Here is a 23,604-nt window from a genome sequence, read left to right on the forward strand (position 1 = left end):
TCTGAAAATAGATACTCTAGAGAGATACAGCATTTGATCAAGTGTGTGAGCTTTAGAGGCATTCTGCCCAAGTGTGAATCCTGGCACAACACATCTTAACTGAGTGGCCAAGTTACTTAATCTTTCTAAGGCTGCTCAGTTTCCTAGCCTGTTAAGTAGTGGGTTGTTGTGTGAGGTAAATATGTAAAGTGAACAGTGTCTAGTACATAAGTGTTTAATAAATATAAGCAGCTATCGCTGCTACTATTTCTTTAGAAGGCTCTTGTAAGGATTAAGTGTGTGGCGGAGTGTAAGTGCTTAGCCTGGCATAGGGGCTGGCGCAGTGGCACAGCGGTTAAGTTTGCATCTTCCGCTTTGGCTGCCCAGGGTTTGCCAGTTTGGATCCTGGGTGCGGACCTACGCAACACTGGTCAAGCCATGCTGTTGCAGGCATCCCACATATAAAGTAGAGGAAGATGGGCATGGATGTTAGCTCAGGGCCAGTCTTCCTTAGCAAAAAGAGGAGGACTGGTAGCAGATGTTAGCTCAGGGCTAATCTTCCTAAAAAAAAAAAAAAGGTGCCTGGCCCAGATAATGAGAGCTTGATAATTGTTAGCCAAAAGATGGGCACAGAACGTGAAATCAACAAAAGGCTCAGAGAGACCTTGCCTGTGCCTGTGCCGAACCAGCGGTTCTCCACACACCCAATTTCCAGTGTGACATGTCGCACACCGACGGAGTGGACATGGGCAGAGCACTGGTGGCCAGGCTCGGACTGGGGCTGCTGCTTCTGATGCTGCTCCTACCCACACTGATTTATTCATATCAAACAACTGTTGCAACAACTTCAAGTAACTCCTCCCAGAGTACCTTGGCTGCCCCAAATACAGCTAATGCCACCACCAAGACAAGTGGTGGTGCTCTGCAGTCAACAGCTAGTCTCTGTGATCTTGTTCTCCCTTCTACATCTCTACTGTTAAGAGACTCAGGCCAAGAAACATCTGTACTTCCCCGTCTTCTAAATATTCTAAGCCCAATCAAAATGGCATCTAGATGTCCACTGTGGCAAGGAAAAAAAACAGGACTTCATCAAATCTGCTAATTCTACACCTTATTTTATTGACACAGAATATGTTGAGGATCCCAAATTTGATTGGTTTGAAGAGCATGTGAAGGGTTTGACTAGATGATGAATGCCAGTATTAAATTTCCTGGAGTTTCAGGTACAAGAAGAAGAGAGACAACATCTAAAAATTTTAAGAGATGATTTCTTGAAATGTGGCTTAAGAAATATGGACACATAAAACTCTACCTTGAAATAAGAATAGATTTTACCTTATCTAGAGATAAAGGATGGGATGTGGAACAGATCCAATTTTCGTTTGGTTCTTTAAATTTATAAGGCCATAAAACAGGTAATATAAAAAGCTTCCATGATTCTATGTACATTAGAAGGAACTTCCAGGTCTTACTGTAAATCCTCAATGTTTTGTTTCAGCAGTACTAATTTAATGCCAATGTACTCTAGATAAAGTTTTACATTGTTAAGCTATCACTGTTCTCTTGAGAACTGAACTCTTTCCTCTCAGGCTTTGAATTTGACATTGCATTTGACTATGTAGTAATTGGCATGTGCCAGACTAATGATGGATTGGAATCTACCCTAAATCCAAGCATAATGAGTAAATTTTGCTTATATACTAATCACCTATATTCAATAAGAGCACCAGATTCATTTAGCTGAACTGATTCCAAAGAGTAGAAGTGCATTCACCTCAGCTAATTTCAAAATGCTTTGTATTTAGCATATCTTGGATACTTTTTACAATTTAAAAAGTGATCTGTTTTGAAGGGAAAATTGACAAATCTTGAAATTAAAAAGGCAAATATATGAAGAAGCTGAAACTGTAAATCAAGTATTTAGCAAGTGGAGATTGGAAGCTTAACTTGCATTAAATTCAGAAAAACTTTCATACTCTTTTCTTTAAATACTTTTTTAAAAAACTATGAATCCGAATAGCCACATTTGGAACACTTTCTGTTATCAGTCAGTATTTTTAGAGTTCGAACCTGTTCTTAAAGCCTTAACGTGGGCTTGATTCTGGAAAGTAAATATTTTCACAACTGCCTCGATGCACGAAAACTTTTTTAAAAATAGACACTCCCTGAAATATTTTGTTTGCATTGTTACACACTGAAGCTTAGATGTTCCTCTATCTAATATGACCACAGTAGTCTTGATAACTAGTCATTTTTTTTCCCCACCTTTAGAAACCTACACTGGAACAACAGTCTCCAGCAGATCTTGAGCTACTGTGTATGTGAATGAACATTCCCTTTTGTTTCACATCTGAATGCTATACCTCTACTTTGGATTGTATATTGTGTTTGTGTATTTATGCTTTGATTCATAGTAACTTCTCATGTTATGGAATTGATTTGCATTGAACACAAACTGTAAATAAAAAATGGCTGAAAGTGCAAAAAAAAAAAAGAAAAGCCTCAGACAATTAATATGTAGAGAAGTAGAAAAACCTTTAGAGTGGGGAGTCATGGGAGCCAAAGGAGAGAGAGCGTCAAGAAGAATGGAGTTAACTGTATTAAATTCTTCAAAAAGATGTGAAAATAATCCATTGGATACAGCAATAAGGAGGTAATCAACTTTATGAAAAACAGTGTCAGTGGGGGGGTGTGGATGGAACCCTCACTGCTGTACACAGAATGATCAAGTAAGTGCAAAAAGGAATTATTTTATTAATGAGGCTGGAACTCCTGGATAACTCTTTTGGACAAATTATTCAAATTCATCACATACACCAAAGTGAATTTCAAATGGGTTAAAGAGCCAGATGGAAAATGAAATAATGCTGAAAGAACCAGAAAGAAAAATAGAGAATATGTATATGTTCTCGAGGTGGAGAAGAGCTTTGCACGAACGCAAAAGAAGTGTTTATAAAAGGTGATTGTGGGGGCCGGCCCCGTGGCTGAGTGGTAAGTTTGCGTGCTCTGCTTCGGTGGCTCAGGGTTTTGCTGGTTCGGATCCTGGGTGCAGACATGGCACTGCTCATCAGGCCATGCTGAGGTGGCATCCCACATGCCACAACTAGAAGGACCCACAGCTAAGAATATACAACTATGTACCGGGGGGCTTTGGGGAGAAAAAGGAAAAATAAAATCTTAAAAAAAAAGTTGATTGTTCTGTTTGTATAAAAAATGTTAAATATGTAATCATCTGGAAAAAATAAGTGAATAACATTTGACAATACTCCTCAGAAATTTAAACATAGAATTTTCTTGCTTTTTTTTTTTTTAAAGATTTTATTTGTATTTTTTTCCCCAAAGCCCCCCGGTACATAGTTGTGTATTTTTAGTTTTGGGTCCTTCTAGTTGTGGCATGTGGGATGCAGCCTCAGTGTGGTCTGATGAGCAGTGCCATGTTCACGCCCAGGATTTGAAGCAGTGAAACCCTGGGCCGCCGAAGTGGAGCACGTGAACTTAACCACTTGGCCACAGGGCCAGCCCCTTAAACATAGAATTTTCTTATGACTCCACAAATTCACTCCTAGGTATATACCCCAAAAACTGAAAACAGGAATGCAAACAGATACTTGTATGCCAATGTTCATTGCAGCATTATTCCCAATGACCAAAAGGCTGAAACAACCCAAGAGTCCATGAACAGATGAGTGGATAAACAAAATGTGCTATAGGTATACAATGGAATATTATTCAGCCATAAGAAGGAATGACATTCTGATACCTGCTACAGCATGGATGAGCCCTGAAAACAATTTGCTAAGTGAGATAAACCAGATACAAAATGACAAATATTGTATAATTCCACTTAAATGAACTATCTTTAAAAGGCAAATTCAGAGAGACAAAGATCAGAAGTAGTGGCTGGGGATATGGGGGAATTGGAGAGTTATTGTTTAATGGGTACAGAGTTTCTGTTTGGGATGATGAAGACGTTTTGGGAATAGATAGCAGTGATAATTTAACAACATTGGAAATGTAATTAACGCTACTGAATTATACACTTAAAATGGCTAAAATAGCAATTTTATATATATGTTATCACAATAAAAAATAAAATTTATTTTTAGTTTTTAAAAAAGTGTTCAACAAATCCATAAAGAAATATTTGTAAGAAATATCTTGTAAATTACAAAAGGTAATAGCCTTTTATCAGAAGAAATTTTAATGGCACAAACATAGGAAAACAAAATTAGCCTTTTCTAAGTATTCAAATATATGTAAATTAGAACAATAACATTTTTCAGTGGTTAAATTGTTTCACATATGGGCACTTTTATCCTCTGTTGGTTGCATTATAAATCGGTAATGACCTTTCTGGAGGGCAGTTTGACAGTATATATCAAGTACCTTTAAGCCTGTAATGTACTTTTAGACATTACAGTCCTGAAATATACAGTGTTTTATGTATAATAAGGTATTTACCAAAACATTTTTATAGTGGAAAATGGAATCCACTTAAATAAATAAATTATGGTTCCTCTATCAACGGAATTTTTTCCATTAAAAATTATGGTTTTGGAAAAAATGTAAAGATAAGGGGAGATGTGAACAACAGATTGTTTTATACAATGAACATTTACCTTTTATTAAAGAACAGAGGTGGGGAGCCAGCCTGGTGGCTAAGTTCGTGCGCTCTGCTTCAGCAGTCTGGGGTTTGCAGGTTTGGATCCCGGGTGTGGATCTACATACCGCTCATCAAGCCATGCTGTGGTGGCGTCCCATATACAAAATGGAGGAAGACTGGCACAGATTTAGCTCAGGGACAATCTTCCTCAAGCAAAGAGAGGAAGATTGGCAACAGATGTTAACTCAGGGACAATCTTCCTCACCAGGAAAGAAAAAAAAGGACAGAAGGTGGAAAAGTAGAGATAGTGAGTGGAGATTTTACTTTGAGGAACTTGGCTCTGAAGAGGAGATAGAAAATGGGAGTTAAAAGTAAAGCAGTGTACAGAGGAAAAAAAGTAATAGTTGAAATGTGAGGATGTTTTTAGGCTACAGGGAAGAAATCAGTAGAGAAGTAAAGATTTTAGGTATCTGCGTGGCAGCATGTAATTTCCTTTAGGCTATTGTAAATGTTGAAAATAGTTTGGAGATACTTATAAGTGTCAAATCCAGATAGTATTGTCTTGCATAGAAACTCTTCCAGCTTATTTGTCTTTGGTTGTGCAGAGAGGGGGAGGGGAGAGTGGGAATGGGGGTGGGAGGAAAGATGAACTGTGAGGGCGTTAGTCATTGAAGTTAGCCTCTGGAAAACTTGCAGGAGTTTGACTGATGACAGCTAATCATATAAATTCCTGATAGCCATTTCTTTGTCTTTTTCCCCTGGGCCAGGGCTCAAATAGATATTTAGTAATGACAGTACATTTGTATTAATGCAGATGATCATAGTTTTTGAAAGTTGTAAGCTTATTCTTTAATAAATATTTTTTGTATTTAAGGGAGGAAAAGACTGAACAATTGTTGGACTGTAAACAAGAACTTGAACAAATGGAAATAGAACTAAAAAGGCTGCAGCAAGAGGTTTGTACCTGGAACTTTTAGTATATAGGACCACTAAGTAATTAGAAATTGATTTTTCTCCTTATAATTTATAACCTTTATCTTAATGCTTTATGAGGTTACTTTATGAGGCTTAAAGACATTTGATGACTTTTTCAGTGTTTCTCTCTTGCAAAATGCCAAAGCCAAAACTAGAAATCAAGGTCTTTGGACTTTTCTTCTGTATCAGTACTATTCAAACTTTGCTAAGATTCATTGGAGCCTTTGGGACTGGGGCAGTTCCAAGTTTCTCTTTTTATGTATTTGCCTTTTGTGGATTTGGAGGCTGTACTGTAAACTGTGCTACTTATGTCTGTCTTCTAGGTCTCTGCTCTCTGCTGGTGCTTTATGTTAACTTATATATGACAGAATGCTTTTAATTCTTCACTCTTTTCCTATTAAATAAGATAAAAACTTTTTAAAAATTATTTTTACTTTACTAAAGCTTTATGTTTTTTCATCTTGAACCAAGATTAAGAATTCACTTCTTTTAATCACTCTGTAATGTTTCATTTTCATTTGGAGGTAGTGCATGAGGTCTTCTTTAACCCATAAATTGTAAGGATTGGGGTAAGACTGAACAGTTGTTTCTTCCCCTTACCTGCCATTTTAAATTCAGGGAATATTCCACTTGCAGGATCATAAACTGGGAGCTTTCTAGATGAATGAGACTGGGAGTTGTAATCTTTGTTTTTAGCTATGGCTGTGGCTGCTATTCCTCTTCTTGGTAGCAGGATTTTTTCTATGTGTGCTCCCTCTAAAACAATGGTCTCAGTCTTTTCGGTCTCAAGATTTTTTTCCACTCTTATAAATTAATGCAGATTGTTTCATGTGGATTATATCTACTAGTATTTACTATATTAGAAGCTAAGACTAAGAATTTATTAATTCCTTTAAAAATAATAATCCATTCCATGTTAACATAAAAATTATATTTTAACTAAATAACCGTTATTTTCCAAAACAAAAAAGAAAATAGAAGCTTGGTACTCTTTTACATTTTTTAAAGTCTCTTTAATGCCTAGCTTAATTAAAGACTACTAGATTCTCATATTTATTTCTGCATTCAGGCTGTTAAGATACTGCATGCCATGCAGCCTCTGGAAAACCGCATTGCACCCTCATGAGAGAATGAGAGTGAAAAAGGAAATAATGTGTTAATATTATTATGAAAATAGTTTTGACTTCATGAATTCCCTGAAAGGGTTCCAGGGAACCACAGATGTCCTTAGATCACACTTTGATAACTGCTGTTCTAAAGGATTATGAGAAGGTTTTTAAAAGGGTGAATTTTAGGGCTGGCCCAGTGGCTGAATGGTTAAGTTCACATGCTTCGCTTCAGCGGCCCAGGGTTTTGCTGGTTCGGATCTTGGGGGCAGACATGGCATGGCTCATCAGGCCATGCTGAGGTGGCATCCCACATAGCACAACCAGAGGCACTCACACCTAGAATACACAACTATGTACTGGGGGGCTTTGGGGAGAAGAAGAAGAAAAACAAGACAGAGAAGATTGGCAACAGATGTTAGCTCAGGTGCCAATCTTTAAAGAAAAAAAGGTTGAATTTTAATATATGTCTTAAATGGCACTAATCATTTTACTTGGAAGCATTATAAAAATCAGCAGGCCGGCCTGGTGGTGTAGTGGTTAAGTTCACACCCTCTGCTTTGGCGGCCCGGGGTTTGCAGGTTTGGATCCTGGGTGTGGACCTAGCACCACTAGTCAGGCCACACTGTGGCAACATCCCTTATAAAATAGAAGATCGGCACAGATGTTGGCTCAGGAACAATCTTCCTCAGGGAAAAAGGGGAAGATTGGCAACAGATGTTAGCTTACATTTCCGATAGAGAACATTATATAAAAATTTATATATAAACATGTTTTTATAGTTGTATATAAACATATATGTTTAAAATACTTTTTATTCTTGGTAAAATAAAAAAGTCTTTTTATCTCCCCATTAAAAAAAACTTAATTGAGGTATGATTTACCTACCATAAAATTCATACTTTTAAAGTAAAAAAATCATTGATTTTGTTTAGTAAATTCATCAAATTGTACAACCAAGGATTATCAATTTGAGAATAGAAAATAATATTTAAAATATTAATATTTATTTGTATTTAGAACATGAATTTGCTTTCGGATGCTCGTTCTGCAAGAATGTACCGAGATGAATTAGACGCACTTCGAGAGAAGGCAGTCAGAGTTGATAAACTTGAAAGTGAAGTCAGCAGATATAAAGAGAGGCTACATGATATTGAATTTTATAAGGCAAGAGTTGAGGTATGTTGTGTAATTTGTCGTTCACAATTTTTTTCTTTAAAAGTGTTATGATTTTCAAAATGCATTTAAAGTACACTTAATAAATGTAAGGGAGGGACTCTTAAATGTTGGGCAAACTGTAAATACCTTCAGGTGTTTATTTTATGATAGATCAGCATATTCCTTAGACTTTCAAAAAGGGATTTTTGGTTATTAATTTTATTGAACTCTTTGGGGCTCTTCTTTCATTCCTTTATTTAGCATTATAGGTAGGGCAGACTTTTGAAGTCCTTGCCTCATAGTCAAAATAAAGTATTTATCTCTACTAATTTCAAATTTGTTTCTAGAAGTGAAAGCAAAATATATTTCTGATCACTACTCAACTCTGAATACTAGGTTAGGATTAACGAAGGTGCTTCTCTCCCTCTTTATAAGTATAAACAAATTTATATCTCTTTACATATGTATATAAACAAATTAGAGAAAACAATTTTTCCTACTTAATGGTTGCTGTTCAGTGTTACATTTAGTTGAGTTTGACAGCAAGAATTGGACAGTCCTTGCCGCTGCATTCTTTCTTGCTTTCTCAGTTAATTTCCTCATTGTCTGTAAACAGAGGAGATTTTGGTCAATTTCAGAATGCGGATAAGAAGGAAGGAGTAGTCAAAATCAAGAAGTGAAAACATTATAAGAGAAAGTAGTTAGAAAATGTTAGCCTGAAAGTTACCAGAAAATAGACTCGATAGACTGCAAAGATAAGGTATATATTAATTCTTTGCCAATTATTTAAATGAGCATATGCTTGGCACTGTTAAGGGATCCTTATAGATGCCACTGTTTTAATATACTTTCTCTTGACTTAAGTTTATAAACTGCAGGTATATCACTTAGCAAGATAGATTTGTAGACCTATATCATCAAAATATATGTAGGGGATTTAAGCATTTTCTCAAGATGCTTATGTAAAATATTTATTGATAGAGCCTTGGTTTATGATTTATATGAGTCTTGGTTCAAGTCTTGATATTTTACTCAAAAACTCCAAACCTTTCCCTTTCAAGTTATAGTTTAAATAGAGAAAAATTTTTAAATCTATTGGCAAATGAGTTAAGCCCAGATTCTTGGAGGTTTGTGTCTTGAATATCTGGAAGACTACTTATACTTAGTTCATTATCCTTGTGACTAAGGAATTCAAATATACCCAGACAATTTTATGCAGAATTATTGTAGTATTACTCATCCTAATATAAGTACAAGTATTTAGTTTACTTAATAGCTTAAATTCTAGGGGAAAAAGTGAAGCCAAGAAAACATCAACTGTATTGCTATTACTCAGTAGCTGTACTCTTGCATAGAATAGTTTATAAAGACAGTTAATGGCTTATTTTACAATAAAGAATTTTCATGCTTTTCATAGCTTAAAAAAACTAACAGATATTGACTTATTTGTGATAAATAAAGCCTATTTGAAATTTTTCTAGGAATTAAAAGAAGACAATCAAGTTTTATTAGAAACAAAAACTATGTTGGAAGACCAGTTAGAAGGAACTCGAGCTCGTTCTGATAAATTACATGAATTAGAAAAAGAGAATTTACAACTAAAGGCTAAACTGCATGATATGGAAATGGTGAGTATTTTAAGGTAGATCAGTTACATGGCCTCTAAGGAAAAATTCTAAGATTCATTTGATTTCCCTTTAATGACAAGGATGGCTAGTGTCCTTGAGGCTTTAACAGGGAAGAGATAGCTAAATAAATTAGACACTTCCAATTTTATACAAATACAAGAACAGTAGAATTTTCTGCTTTTGTTACAGAAGGTTATTATTTATTAATTTTGTCTTCTACTTTTCAGAAAACCCTAACAAGCCATTGTGTAAACATGCCTTGAAAATACAGAAATAAGACTATTTGTCTAAATTTAGCATTGGGTCAGAAATCTTTTGTTATATCACTAAAATAATATATTGACTCGGAAGATGAGTTTTCAATGTCCCCAAAAATCACTTTAAAAGAGTGTCAGACACCTGATCATTATAATTGACCAGTAGTAATAATTATAATAATTGATTATTGCCTTCAGACTGTGAAAATTTTAAGGAACTAACAGTTTGTCCTCATATTATTCAGTTTCCAATAAACAAAAGTTGTAAGTAATAAAATATTAGCTTGAAATTGTACTGTTTCTTAGCTTTCTTTTCTCTCCCTACTCCCTGCCAATAAAAAAGGAACGTGATATGGATAGAAAAAAGATTGAAGAATTAATGGAAGAAAATATGACTTTGGAAATGGCACAGAAACAAAGTATGGATGAATCATTACATCTTGGCTGGGAGCTAGAACAAATATCTAGAACTAGTGAACTTTCTGAAGGTATTCCCAGTGTTGTTTTATTTAAATAGATGAATGTATAAATGCAATTGTATTTTGTATGAAGTTGTACATTTTATTACAGTTCTTTATTTTCCCTAGCTGGAGATGTCTCAGAAGGCCAGCTGTCTCCCTAGATATAATTTCACAGAGTAATATGTTATTTTTCACACTTCTGGGTCTGGTCCTTATCTTTGCATGTCTTACAACTCAACTTTATGAGTGCAGTAACAGATTTCATCAGTTGTTTAGGCACTACTTCATATTAATATCACAAGAAGCTGGAATACTAGTTTATTAATTTATTTTGAGAAATAATAGCCATCTACTAAATAGAACAGAACAGTTATATTAGCTAGTCACCATGTTCTTTGCCTATAGGCAAACCTAAATAGGAAATCAAAACATAGTGGGAAGATTCTTAGGTGAATATGCAGCCAGAATAACGCAAATTAAGGATCTTTATGGCTACTTTCATCAATGTATGTAGTCTCTACTTTAGGATTATACCTACTAACCAGTCTAGCACAGTAATACCCTGGAGATAATGAAAGACCCCAGAAATGTTTTTAACTTTTGGGTTTTTTCCTAGGCTCCATATTGACTTGTCCTCTTTCTTAAAGCTGGGCCTATACATACCATACAGTTATTTGAGTTATAGCTTTGAGTATGCTAACACTGATATACTTTATTGAAATTACACTCAAGTCACATTTATTTGAATTAGATTGGTTCCATAATTCCTCAGTTACCCAGTATTAGAAGATTATTCCACCTGCTTTTCTTCCTTCAGCAGATATTTATTAAGCACATACCATGTGTGAAATATTATACGAGGCCCTAAGGACATAGTGGTGAGGTAGACATAAGGTCTGACAGAGCTTGTAGACTGCTGCTTACAGAATAATTACTTCTACAGATGACTCGTCATATTTATTACCATTGGGCTTTTCCTAATTTTACCTTGAGAATCTAATTTCAAATTCTGGGATCCCATGTAAATTCACTACATAGTAAATGATCATATTCAGCCAGTGAAATTGTTGAGATGTGTTACTGAGAATATTTGTGGAACTTTTTTTATTATATTCGTTGTGTATTGAGTTACAAAAGAAAGCAATTAAGACTTCAATGTTTTCTGCTACTAAAGTAGTTGAAATTAGTCAGGAGTTACTTCATCTGTTAGGTCTGAACAATAATAGTAAGTACCTTGTAGGGTTGTTGTCAGGATTGAATTTGTTAATACTTATGAACATGCCTGATAAAGAGTAAGCATTCGAATGATTATGATTATGGTTCTTATTACCTAGTAAATAGTAAGCATTTGAATGATTATGATTATGGTTCTTATTACCTGGTAAATAGTAAGCATTTGAATGATTATGATTATGGTTATTACCTGGTAAATAGTAAGCATTTGAGTGATTGTTATCATCATCATCATCATCATCATCATTTTATCACAGTTTTTTTGTGAGTGATCTTAGCTGGAGTCATGGACCTCAATATTTGTTTTAATGTGGCATAGTTTTTGGTTTTTTTAATTATACAAGGGACTTTCAAGAAAATTTGCAAAATGTGGAAAAAGATAAAGGAGAAAATTAAAGTCATTGATGATTTCTAAATCGCTTTTATATTTTAAAAAATTTGCTCCCAGAATTTTTCTACATGTGCATCGGTATTTTAGACATCATCATATCAATATGTATATACAATTCAGGTTCCTTTTTTCACCTAAGATTATAACATAGGCATTCTTCTATGTTGTTAAAAATGTGTTGTAAGCATCCTTTTTAATTCTTCATAGTTTGACCTGAAGCTTCTTTGAATCACAGTCATAGTATTGAAAGTATTATTAAGGTATATCATGTATTGTAGCCTGATCTTATTTATTTGAAAAGCATGACTACAAATCATGAATTAGAGTTTTACTAATGAAGACTTGGACAACTAATGAAATTTAAAAAGTCAGTGACTATCTAGTATACCAGCTTCTAATAAATGATGAACAATATACTGGACTAGAACAAAAGCTGGAAATAAGAATTGAGGCTTTCTTTCCTTAAAATCTGGGGGATATTTTAGCCTACTTAATTTTGAAAAGAATGTATAGTTGTGGGGATATATGTTGTGTGTCTGTATTTCTTTGCTTTTTATGATGGAGAATTTCAAACATACACAAGAGTAGACAGACCTAGAAATGCCTTCGCGTACTTCTATCCATTTCTGTTCCTGAAATTTAGGATTTCAAAACAAATTCTTGGCATCATATTTCATTTTTAAACCCAGTATTTTTATATCAAAATATTTAATGTCTGCTATAGGGTTATTAAAAGATAATTATTTTGGTTTACTGGAGAGCATCATTTACAGAAGCAAAAACTGAGATTTCTTATTTTAAAAAATGTAGTGCTGAAATCTACTTAGATGGTTTCCCTTGACAAAATGGAGTAGATGTCACTCTTTACACTTAAGTTTAGCAGGTATTCTTCATTTACAGAAAGACTTTTTCAAGGTGACTAGTGTATACTGTCTTGCCTTTCTCAGAATCAGATTAGGGCTTTTTTTTCCCCTCAAACTGTCTTCCTTTAAATTTTTGAAGGTGTGGCATAGGATATGCTTTATATTTCTTATTTGAGTCACACAATGACTTTATGAGATACACAGGGCAGTAACTATATTTTGTACGAGTAATCGAAGATTAGGTTAAAGTGGTTTGGATGTTGCTGAGTAGTTAATTTTTCATGGAACTAGAACTGGAACTCTAGTCTCTTCAGACTAAATTTTGTACTTTTTTTCACTAGAATGCTTATAGATGCATTACAAATTCAAGATTTTCCTTTTATCTGTTATTTTTTTCATTGTATCCATTTTGTATAACTTTAAAAATTTATAAAGTTAAGGACCAGGTGATGTAATGCATTGACACTCAATATTTTAAAAAGTAAAAAGTAAGCATAGATTTACCAATGACATATTTTTGAATATTATAGCACCACAAAAATCCTTGGGCCATGAGGTGAATGAGTTGACATCAAGTAGGTTATTGAAGTTGGAGATGGAAAACCAGAGTTTGACAAAAACCGTAGAAGAGCTTCGGAGTACTATGGATTCTGCAGAAGGCAACACTTCTAAAATCCTGAAAATTGAAAAAGAAAATCAAAGACTGAGTAAAAAGGTGAATAAAATTAATGTTTAATATAATGTTAAAAAATATATGTAAAAGTATAAACAAATAGCACCGTGGTAGAACATTTATTTTCCAGTTTTTAATATACCCTCAATATTATTTTAACTTATTATGGAAAGTTTCAAACAAACATACATTATTAACTTATAGTCAGTCTTATTTCTACCCCTTCTCTCCTCACAATCACTAGATGATTTTGAAGTAAATCCTATACATGGTATCATATCAGTAATAAATTTGTCAATGTATATCTCTAAAAAGTAAGGAATTTTTTTAAAAACAAGAACAGTGACATTATTACACTTAATACATTAATAATTTTTGGTCAACATTTCAATTTCACCAATTCTGTTATGATTTGGTTTTTTTTTTTACATTTTGTTTGAATCTGAATCCAAATAAGATCAGTACATTCAATCAATTGATGTGTCCCTCAAGTCTTTTTTAGTCTGTAGGTCTACTCTTTTTTTCCTAGCACTTTGTGTTGAAGAAACCAGGTTGTTTGTCTAATAGCGTTCCCCACAATCTAGATTTTGCTGACTACATCCTTTTTTGTCACTTAGCAAGTTCTTTTGTCCCCTTATTTCCTGTTTTACCTGTAGGCTTAATCAGGTTCAAATAGAGTTTTTAGTAAGAATATTCATAAGGAATATATATATTTCAATCAGAAGGCACATGTCTGGTTGTCTTTTTGTGATGTTAGTTGTCATGGAAAAATCATTTGCTTAAATCCCTTAATCACAGGTTGCAAAATCTTGATATTATATCATCCCTTCTTAATTTGGTGGCTGGAGTATTTCTATAGAGAAAAACCTTCTTTTAAAAACTGTTGGTTTAAAAAAAAACTACCATCAGTTACTCTGAGCAACAGCCTTCATAGAAAAAGCAGGATGATTGATTGTCTCTTTATTTACCAGTTTCCTACTAATGAATTGGTTTTCTCATATCCTCCTGAGATAATTAATGAGTGAGTTTGTTGTTTATTTTAGTGTCATTATGAACTCATGGATTTAAAAATATTTGAAGTGTTTCAGTCCACTGCGTTTATCTTCCTTACTGTCCTAGCTCTTTAAGCTGCTTCCTAAATCCTTATGAGACAACCTTTAAACTCCTTGAGAGCGTCCTCGCTTTCTACCATGACAAACTTGTCTACGCTCCTCATGAACATTTCTGCTTCAGGCCTGGAAACAGACATTTCTCCAGAAAGCTCTTGTTCCTTTTAGTAGGAAATGGTATTTAAAGACCACAGTTTAGGCATTATGAAACCTGAATTTTAAGTAGTCTTTGGTTGAACAGAAATATTCCAATTGTGCGACAGTGAGACCAAGTAACTTAACTTTGCATATCTTTGCATACACGTACAACACACACAGACACACATTTTACATAAATAGAATTGTATCACAAAGATGTACATGATGTTTTTTTCATGAACACCTCCATCACATCTACTCCCCCAAATGTGCTATCTCTTTTGTTTCCAGTTTTTAGTCACTGTGAACAATACTGTAAGAAATATTCTTACTCATATGTCCTTATCAATTAGGTTTTATTTCTATATGTAGTCAACCATGTCTAGTTTTTCTTTTGATAGATTCTGGGTTTCTAGACTCGGTTATGAAAATCTCCCTCTCCTTTAGACCAGTTGTTTTGAATTATAGTGTGCATCAGAATCACTTGCTGGGCTTCTTAAAACATAGATTGCTGAGCCTCATGCCTGGAGTTTCTGATTGGGTAGGTCTGGGGTGGAGGCTAAGAATTCTCATTTCTAAGAAGTTATTAGTTGATGCTTATCCTGCTGTTTTGGAGCTGTGCTTTGAGAACCACTGTCTTAGGTAATGCAGATAGACTTGATTTTCTTGTAAGCTTTTTACTCTTATAAAACAGTTTTTGTATTGTCTTTGATCCATTAACCAAATAATCTTAATAAGCATTTAACAATCAATATATTGTTAAAGTAGGAGTGGCCATTTAGAACTTGGTACAGTTTTATTTTGATTGTCATTGTAATTGGATCTGTAAGTTATCATTTGATTTTGAAATTAGCTTTGAAGTCTAATTAGTAAATTCTTAGTAATTCTAGCAATTTTTGGTAAATTCATTGTATGAAAGATTTCCTTTGTAAATTGAATGAGTCACTTGAATTCCATTGATGTAAAACAACAAATGAGTTTAATGAAATAACTATTATCCACATATTTCAATCTGTAATGGAAGAACCAGATTACTTAGTTAATAGCTAAAAGCTTCTTGGACATGTAAATTAACGTTGAGTTGAGTTACTGGATAAGGTTTGTGACTTGATGCTTTTGAGATATGGCTGGAAGATTGTTTCCAGGTGCAGTTATCTTCCATTGATGTTAAAATAGGAAAATTCAACTTGCTTTATGTAAAACTATTAGAATTCTTAGAATTCTTCACTTATTGATATAAGGATTTAAGTAATATTTAAACTTGAAGTGGAATATTATATATAGCTAAATCTTTATTTTTTTATTACCTGGTTTGAATGTTACATAATAAGGGAAAAATCAATGGTGTGGCATGTTTTGAACTTGAATTTGCTTTTTCATTCTTAATAACCAAAGCAATGGTTTGGCATATTTTGAACTTGAATTTGCTTTTTCATACTTATTAACCACATATTTTATTATATCTTTAAAATATGTAATTGAAAGTAAATTTAAATGTAGAATATAAATATTTGCTGGAGTTTTGTTCGGCCCTTTTTACTCTAGTATTCTCCTTTTTTCTTCCTTTTTCCTTTTTATTTTAAGCCAAGTCCCTTCTTGGTTCCTTGTTAAACTTATACCACCATTTCTCAGCTTTTCCTTCATGCTTTTTGTATTCCCTTCTTCTTTGTTGTTCACTGTATTCCTTAACTATAATTAAAATTTTACTTTACAAATCCACTCAAGCCAAGAGTCTTTCAGTAAGATTTGAACAATCTTCACATAGCACATAATTATCACATTTTCTGTTGGGTTTGTCTTTGTGTTTAGAAGTAGAAATTTGCTCTCTAAGATGCAGAGGATAAGAAAGACAGTCATGTTTGCATATTTTGTACAGCTGCTAAAAGTAGCATGGAATATTACTAGAATTTCTCTACTGAAATCTGAAATTTCACCATTTGGGTATTAAAACTGAGATTACCCTTTATTCATCAATCTTCCAGCAATATCCTTTATTATCTTTTGTTTTGATGGTGTTTCCACTGTTGTAAAATATTTAATGATATATTGTTTTATGATTTAATTTTCTCCAGGTTGAAATTCTTGAAAATGAGATTATTCAAGAAAAGCAAAGTCTTCAGAATTGTCAGAATTTAAGCAAGGATCTAATGAAGGAGAAAGCTCAGCTTGAAAAAACAATTGAAACACTTAGAGAAAACTCAGAGAGACAGGTTCATAAATTTCCTATTAAACAATGTATTTTAAAATTTATTAACAACCTTATTTTAAAGTTTATGCAAGCAAAATGTTCATATAACACTAAAGGGAAATATTTTAGAATTTTTTAGATTTTAAAGTAACTATAGTTTTACCTTATTTTCTATCCCATGTATTTTAGGAAAGATGAAGGGAGAGCTTAGAATATTTTAAATTGTTAGTATGGTTAATAATTATCTAGTATAAAATTTTGTAGTAGCTGTGCTGTCAAGTGTCTGTGGAATAGGGCTCATTCCATAGAGCTAACCTGTGGAAATTCTAAAGTCCCTGAGTGAAGCTGGGGAGAAATTGTTGGGGAGAAATGCAGCTGTACTCTGACCCTGCTAAAGAGGGAGATGTGATGGCAGCAACGATCTTGGATACTTTCAAATTTATTTTCAGGTGTTTTTTGATATTCTCCTTTTTTGCTTGAGATAAATGAGACCTAGATAGATTGAGTGACTTGCTATTTTAAAATCTCTATTAATGTTTTAGAAGTAAAACAGTTTTTTATATTATCTAGGTATAGTCCTCAGGCCACCTGTAGAAATACAGATTTCTATAGAAGTACAGAACAAAAATTCTAGAGCTAAGCATGAATCTGTACTTTTACAAGGTTCTCAGGGGATTATTTAACACACTAAATTTCGAGTGTGTTATATTAGGCCATATTATAAATCTGAAGGATTCGCTTTCAAACGTACCAGGGGATGTTGTTATTTTGATGTTTCCAAATTAGAATTATTTTGGGAAATTAATACATACACACCCATATATATATTTACACACATCTAATACAGCAAATATTAACTGAAGAACCACTGTGTATAGGCATTGAAAAATTTATTTAATGAAAGTAACAGCTTATATCCTCAAGGAGATGTGTGTGTGTGTCACCTATATTCATATTTGTACTTGACACATGTAACTATAAATAATCTGAAGATCATTTCAGTTAATATTAAATACACCTCTCTAAACCATTCCTTTATGTTATGAACTCCCTAAAGACATGAACTTTAATGACCTGGCAGTACATGTATGCAGTGGCCTCTCAGTAAATATTTGTCAAAATTAAAAGTAACATAGACATGTTAGCACCCTTTTATGTTCTATTTTCTCAGTTTTTGGAAGGGAAAAACTACGTAATTTAAAATATTTAGTTTTTGCTCAAGTAAGTTTTTAATTTTCTCCTTTCTTTTTAAAAATTAGATTAAAATACTGGAACAAGAAAATGAACATCTGAATCAAACTGTGTCTTCCTTAAGGCAGCGCTCCCAAATAAGTGCTGAAGCAAGGGTGAAAGACATTGAAAAAGAAAATAAAATTCTCCATGAATCTATCAAAGAAACAAGTAGCAAGCTAAGCAAGATTGAATTTGAAAAAAGACAAATTAGAAAAGAATTGGAACATTATAAAGAAAAAGGAGAACGAGCAGAAGAACTTGAAAATGAGTTGCATCATCTTGAAAAAGAAAATGAATTGTTACAGAAAAAGATAACCAATTTAAAAATTACTTGTGAAAAAATTGAGTCCTTAGAACAAGAAAATTCAGAGCTAGAAAGAGAAAATAGGAAATTAAAAAAAACATTGGATAGCTTTAAAAATCTTACTTTTCAGTTAGAATCCCTCGAAAAAGAGAATTCCCAACTTGATGAGGAAAACTTAGAACTGCGAAGGAATGTGGAATCTTTGAAGTGTGCAAGCATGAAAATGGCTCAGCTGCAACTAGAAAATAAAGAACTGGAAAGTGAAAAAGAGCAACTTAAGAAGGGTTTAGAGCTCATGAAAGCATCTTTCAAGAAAACAGAGCGCTTAGAAGTTAGCTACCAGGGTTTAGATACAGAAAATCAAAGGCTACAGAAAGCTCTAGAAAACAGCAATAAAAAAATTCAGCAGTTAGAGAGTGAACTACAAGACTTAGAGATGGAAAATCAAACATTGCAAAAAAACCTAGAAGAGTTAAAAATATCCAGCAAAAGACTAGAACAGCTAGAAAAAGAAAATAAATCATTAGAGCAAGAGACTTCTCAACTAGAAAAGGATAAAAAACAACTGGAAAAGGAAAATAAGAGACTCCGACAACAAGCAGAAATAAAAGATACCACATTAGAAGAAAATAATGTGAAAATTGGAAATTTAGAAAAAGAAAACAAAACCCTATTCAAAGAGATTGGTATTTATAAAGAATCCTGCATTCGTCTGAAAGAATTAGAGAAAGAAAATAAGGAGCTTGTGAAAAGAGCAACTATTGATATAAAAACTTTGGTTACATTACGTGAGGTAAATATAATTACCTGAATTCAAGGCAAATGTTTTTTACATTTTTAACTCAAGGCTTCTTTAAATTTCACTGGAACCCATCAGTAATTTGCATTATCTGTTTATGGTTCAAAGTAGAAACTTGAAATTAGAACTAGAAGTAGTTTCCAAATTTCCTACTTTTTGTTAAACTAAGAAGTACCTGTAAGTTGTGTTTTTTAAGAAATTGTAGTAGTAAGGTTTCCATGTAGTATCTGACTTACTACATTAGAATTTTATACTTTTGTTTCAAAATAATATTAAAATACTTGATTAAGACTCTTACTGAATGCTAAGTATAACAGGAAGCATGGTAGCTTCTATTTATTGAATGCTAACTATGTGCCAAGTACTGGACTAAGGACTTCATAAGTTGCATTTATGTATATTTATATAATTTTTATGACCAATCCTTTATAGATATTATCTGCATTAGATTAGAAATCTGCGCTTCAGAGACATCAAATAACTTACTTAGGATCACACAGCTAATAAATGGCAGAGTTGGATTGCTAGATTCAAATTCAAATCTTTCAGACTCCAAAGCCCCATGAATTCTGACCTCTAAGCCAGAGCATGTAAATCAGGTTGAACTTAAAGTTCAAGACTGAACAATTGGTAGTTGCTTGGATCTATGTTTTGAGAAGAATTCTGAGATTTATAGGAATGGATTGGCAATAGGTCCTGTGAAAACATGGTTGGTGCAAATCAGAAGATAGCGTGCTTGGCTCTTTTTTGCTGTCCCTGTGCTATACTATGTGCCATAACCCTTTAAGTTCAATTAGAAAATATCTTAGTTCCCATTCTGGCAGAAAGTGACATTGGGAAGTCTGCATTTCTATTAAAGAGGCATTGAGAGGGAACATTATTAGGCTTTCATTTTTTTTCTTTCTGTTGTTCTTCAGTCTTACAGACATAAACAACAACTTGTGCCTGATCTTCTAAGAATTACACCTAGTTCTTTAGATCAATATCTTAAGCCTTGAGCCAGCCCTGATGGTCTAGTGGTTAAAGTTCAGCACGCTCTGCTTCAGGGGCCCAGGTTCAGTTCCTGGGCACAGAACCAAGCCACTTGTCTGTCAGTAGCCATGCTGTGGTGGTGGCTCACATGGAAGAACCAGAACTTACAACTATACATAGCTATGTAATGGGGATTTACAGGGGAAAAGGAAAAAAACAGAGGAAGATTGGCAACAGATGTTATCTTAGGGTGACTCTTCCCCTGCAAAAAAACCAATTCCTTCTCTCTCTCTTAAGCCTCTTCCACTGGGAGAGGGGTATTTGTGGAGAGAAGGGTGTCAAATCCAGCATGTATTCATAGGAAGAAATATGCACTGAAGTTCTAGCTCATTATTAAAAAGTTAGTGGATATGTGTTTTTTTTGCCCTCCACGGTTCTCAAATGTAAGGTTTGTATTCACAAGTAAAGGGTTTATTCTTTTAGTTTTTAACACTAAAATGTTAAGAAGTATTAGCAAAAAAAAAGAAGGAAAACAATTCTGTTTGAAGTAGATTATAGTTTTGTTGCTTAACTACTTTTTAATGATGAAGGAAAAGTTCAACAACATTCCTGTCTTGCTGGGTTCAAATTATACATATTTCTGAATGGTGATAGTTAGAATCTTGGCTGAATTTCTTAGATGTTTATGTTCTTGATACTTATGTGAGTTTTGTATACCTTTTAAAATAAGGATTTGGTGAGTGAAAAACTGAAGACTCAACAAATGAATAATGATCTTGAAAAATTAACTCATGAGCTTGAGAAGATAGGGCTAAATAAAGAGCGACTGTTACATGATGAGCAAAGTTCTGATGACAGGTGAGCATTACGTCTGTTTGGCAGACAGTTGAAATAATATTTTTTTTCCCTCAAACATTGATTCTTTCCTTTCCCCTTTGCATTGATTCTTACCAGCTACAAGAATACATTTATGTATTTCACCCTGTTTCTGGTTCCTTTCTTCCCTTAAGAGAAAATTCTGTAAGGAAAAAAAGTATAAATCAGATAAAGACAACCTAATATTGATAGAAGAAAAAAATGCTAAAATGTTATTATATAAAAACAGTTATGTAATAGGAAAACAGGATGCCACTCAGGTAGCAGAAGATCAGAGGCTATAATTGGCCTGTGAAAGTAGAATGAGATATTAACAAACAAACCCCTCTCTCATGAAATGTACAGTCAATTTAAGCAAGTTATTTCTTATTTGAATCATGCTTAAATGTCTCAATTCTTTCATTGATTTTGTGTGCCAAAATGTGGACTTAAAGAGAAATGGAGGAAAAGTATGAAGCAAAGAAAAATATACCAAGAAGAAATTAAGGAATAAAAATAATGTGGAAAACTAAGGCTTGACAAACAAAATAAAAAATTAAGTTAGATACCCTTCAATTTTGAGAATGATCAATACAAGTTTAAAGAAAATTTATATTCTCCCATGGTAATTACAGTCTATCTCGAACAGTTAATCTAATTTTTAAGTAGTCTATTAGTGAGCATCTAGTTGGCCACATGATTCTAGCTAGAATAGAAGCGAATGTTGTTATGAATATTGTTTTATGTAGACTAGATTTTAATTCATTGGAATTTTTGTAATTATATAATTGGTATTTTATCATCTACTCATTGCTGTTCTAATAAGTATTTATAGTCTGTATTAAATGTATATAGGAGAAATTAATGCTGATTATATGGGATTTGTTTATGTAATTTTGAGAATATTCGAAGTTAATAGAATAGATTGATACTTTTAAAGGTTAGTTCTGTAATAACAAATAGAAGTAATTTGAGGCATTTATTCTAGCAATCAATTCAAGCAACCATAATTGAATTAATTATACAGATATTACATGAGAAAATGTTTTTTATTTGAGTTAAACGTATAGTTAAGGGCCAATTTTGTTGACTGTCTTTTAATATAGATACTGAATATGCATCACTTCTTAATTCAAACAGATTTATTACCTGCCATGTGTAAGACATTTAAAAAGTAGAGCAGAAAAAAAAAATTAGAGTAAAGCATGTAGCTGCCCTAACTGACCCTGTCACAAGTTTATGAACCCAGCTCCACATGGGCCCTTCATACTGCTTGGCGCCTCTTCCCAAACCTGAATTCATATAATTAGTCAGTGTTAACTGAGCTTTTATTATCTGCTAATTGAGTTCTTGTTATCTGCTAATCATCAAGCATCAAAGAAATGATAATGCTTCAGCTAAACCTTGAAGAATGACAGAAATTTGCTAGGTGGAAATGATGGGGAAGGGCATTCCATGCAAATAAAGCACAAAGATGTGTTGTGCAAGTTAGAGTGACATGAAAGATGAATTAGAAAAGAGGCAAATTTGGAGGCACAGAGACCAGTTAGGAAGCTGTTGTAATAGTCTAGGCAAGATGTGATGCATTTATTAATCCATGCATATTTATTTATATAGTGAAAGCATTAAACATGGAGATAAGGGTATATACTGAACTAACACTTTTAGGAAATGGAATTGAGAGCAGTTTATAACTATGATCGAATCTGGGGGATCAGGAAAAGAAGTGTCTTAAGCCACTAAACCAGCTTCTTTCTCACCCAGTAAGTTAGCCTAATGTCACAAAGAAAATAAAAGGTTGTAGACATAAATTCCTTTTACATTCCATCCCCTCCATCTTGGAATTTATGTATATTTGCATCTGTCTTTACCCCTAATCTCAGATGGTGTCCCTAATTCCTTTGTTAGTCTAACCTTTTCATCTTTCCAATTGATGTCATTCTCTCTGACCTCCTTTGAAGATACAGTTAAGGTATTTATTCTTGCCATCAAGGAATGTATAGTCTACTTGTGGAATTGAATGTATAAATATATTAAATTGCAACCAACTAAATTTAGTGGTAGAGTTGTAAACAGAGTGCTGTGTCATCACTGTTGGCTCTTTTAACGGTTCTTTTCAAACGTCTTCTCTTTCAGTATAGTTTTCTAGGGTTATATTCTCAGACCTCTTATTCATTCATTCTGAGCACTCCCATCCATCCTCTCACCTGATATCCATATTATTCTCTGCTTACTAGACATCTTTATCTGGACAGTCCAGAAGCACCTCAGGCATCACAAAGTCAACGTATCCAAAGTCAGACTCATTAAATGCTTTAAAAACGTTTGTTGACTCAAGCCAATACCAAAATGAGTAAGATTTGTTCTCTGTTCTCAATTAGCTTAAAATCTGGTTGAGAAGAAAATACATACATAGAAATTAATTACAGTAAAAGGCAGAATGTGATAAAATTTCTCAAATATATACTGTAGGTTTTTATTTTGTTTAGTCACTGTTCTCAGATGTAAAAAATAGATTAATCATAATCTCTAGTTTATGATTCACTCTCAAACTGTGTTCATGCACCATCCTTTTTGTAAAGAAAAAATCTTAAGAATAAATATAATTAAACATGACTCCCAATTAAAAAGACAACTAAAATACTGACATTCACATCTATCTGCCTTTTCCTACTCTGT

General features: G+C 33.4%; 1 protein-coding gene across 14 annotated transcripts in view; it reads left to right on the forward strand.

The window, feature by feature from the left end:
- The window catches only part of CCDC88A (coiled-coil domain containing 88A), a 123,167-nt gene that overhangs the window by 57,877 nt on the left and 41,686 nt on the right, over positions 1-23,604 (forward strand). For all 14 annotated transcript variants that reach the window (XM_070572643.1, XM_070572646.1, XM_070572648.1 and 11 more), the window contains exons 9-16: positions 5,457-5,538; positions 7,684-7,842; positions 9,303-9,449; positions 10,050-10,194; positions 13,185-13,369; positions 16,647-16,784; positions 18,022-19,092; positions 20,801-20,928. In XM_070572643.1, coding sequence (XP_070428744.1) covers positions 5,457-5,538; positions 7,684-7,842; positions 9,303-9,449; positions 10,050-10,194; positions 13,185-13,369; positions 16,647-16,784; positions 18,022-19,092; positions 20,801-20,928 — 2,055 coding nt within the window. The remainder of the gene's footprint in view (positions 1-5,456; positions 5,539-7,683; positions 7,843-9,302; positions 9,450-10,049; positions 10,195-13,184; positions 13,370-16,646; positions 16,785-18,021; positions 19,093-20,800; positions 20,929-23,604) is intronic.

This window comes from Equus przewalskii, chromosome 14 (assembly GCF_037783145.1).
Source record: "Equus przewalskii isolate Varuska chromosome 14, EquPr2, whole genome shotgun sequence".
NCBI classification, from domain to species: Eukaryota; Metazoa; Chordata; class Mammalia; order Perissodactyla; family Equidae; genus Equus; species Equus przewalskii.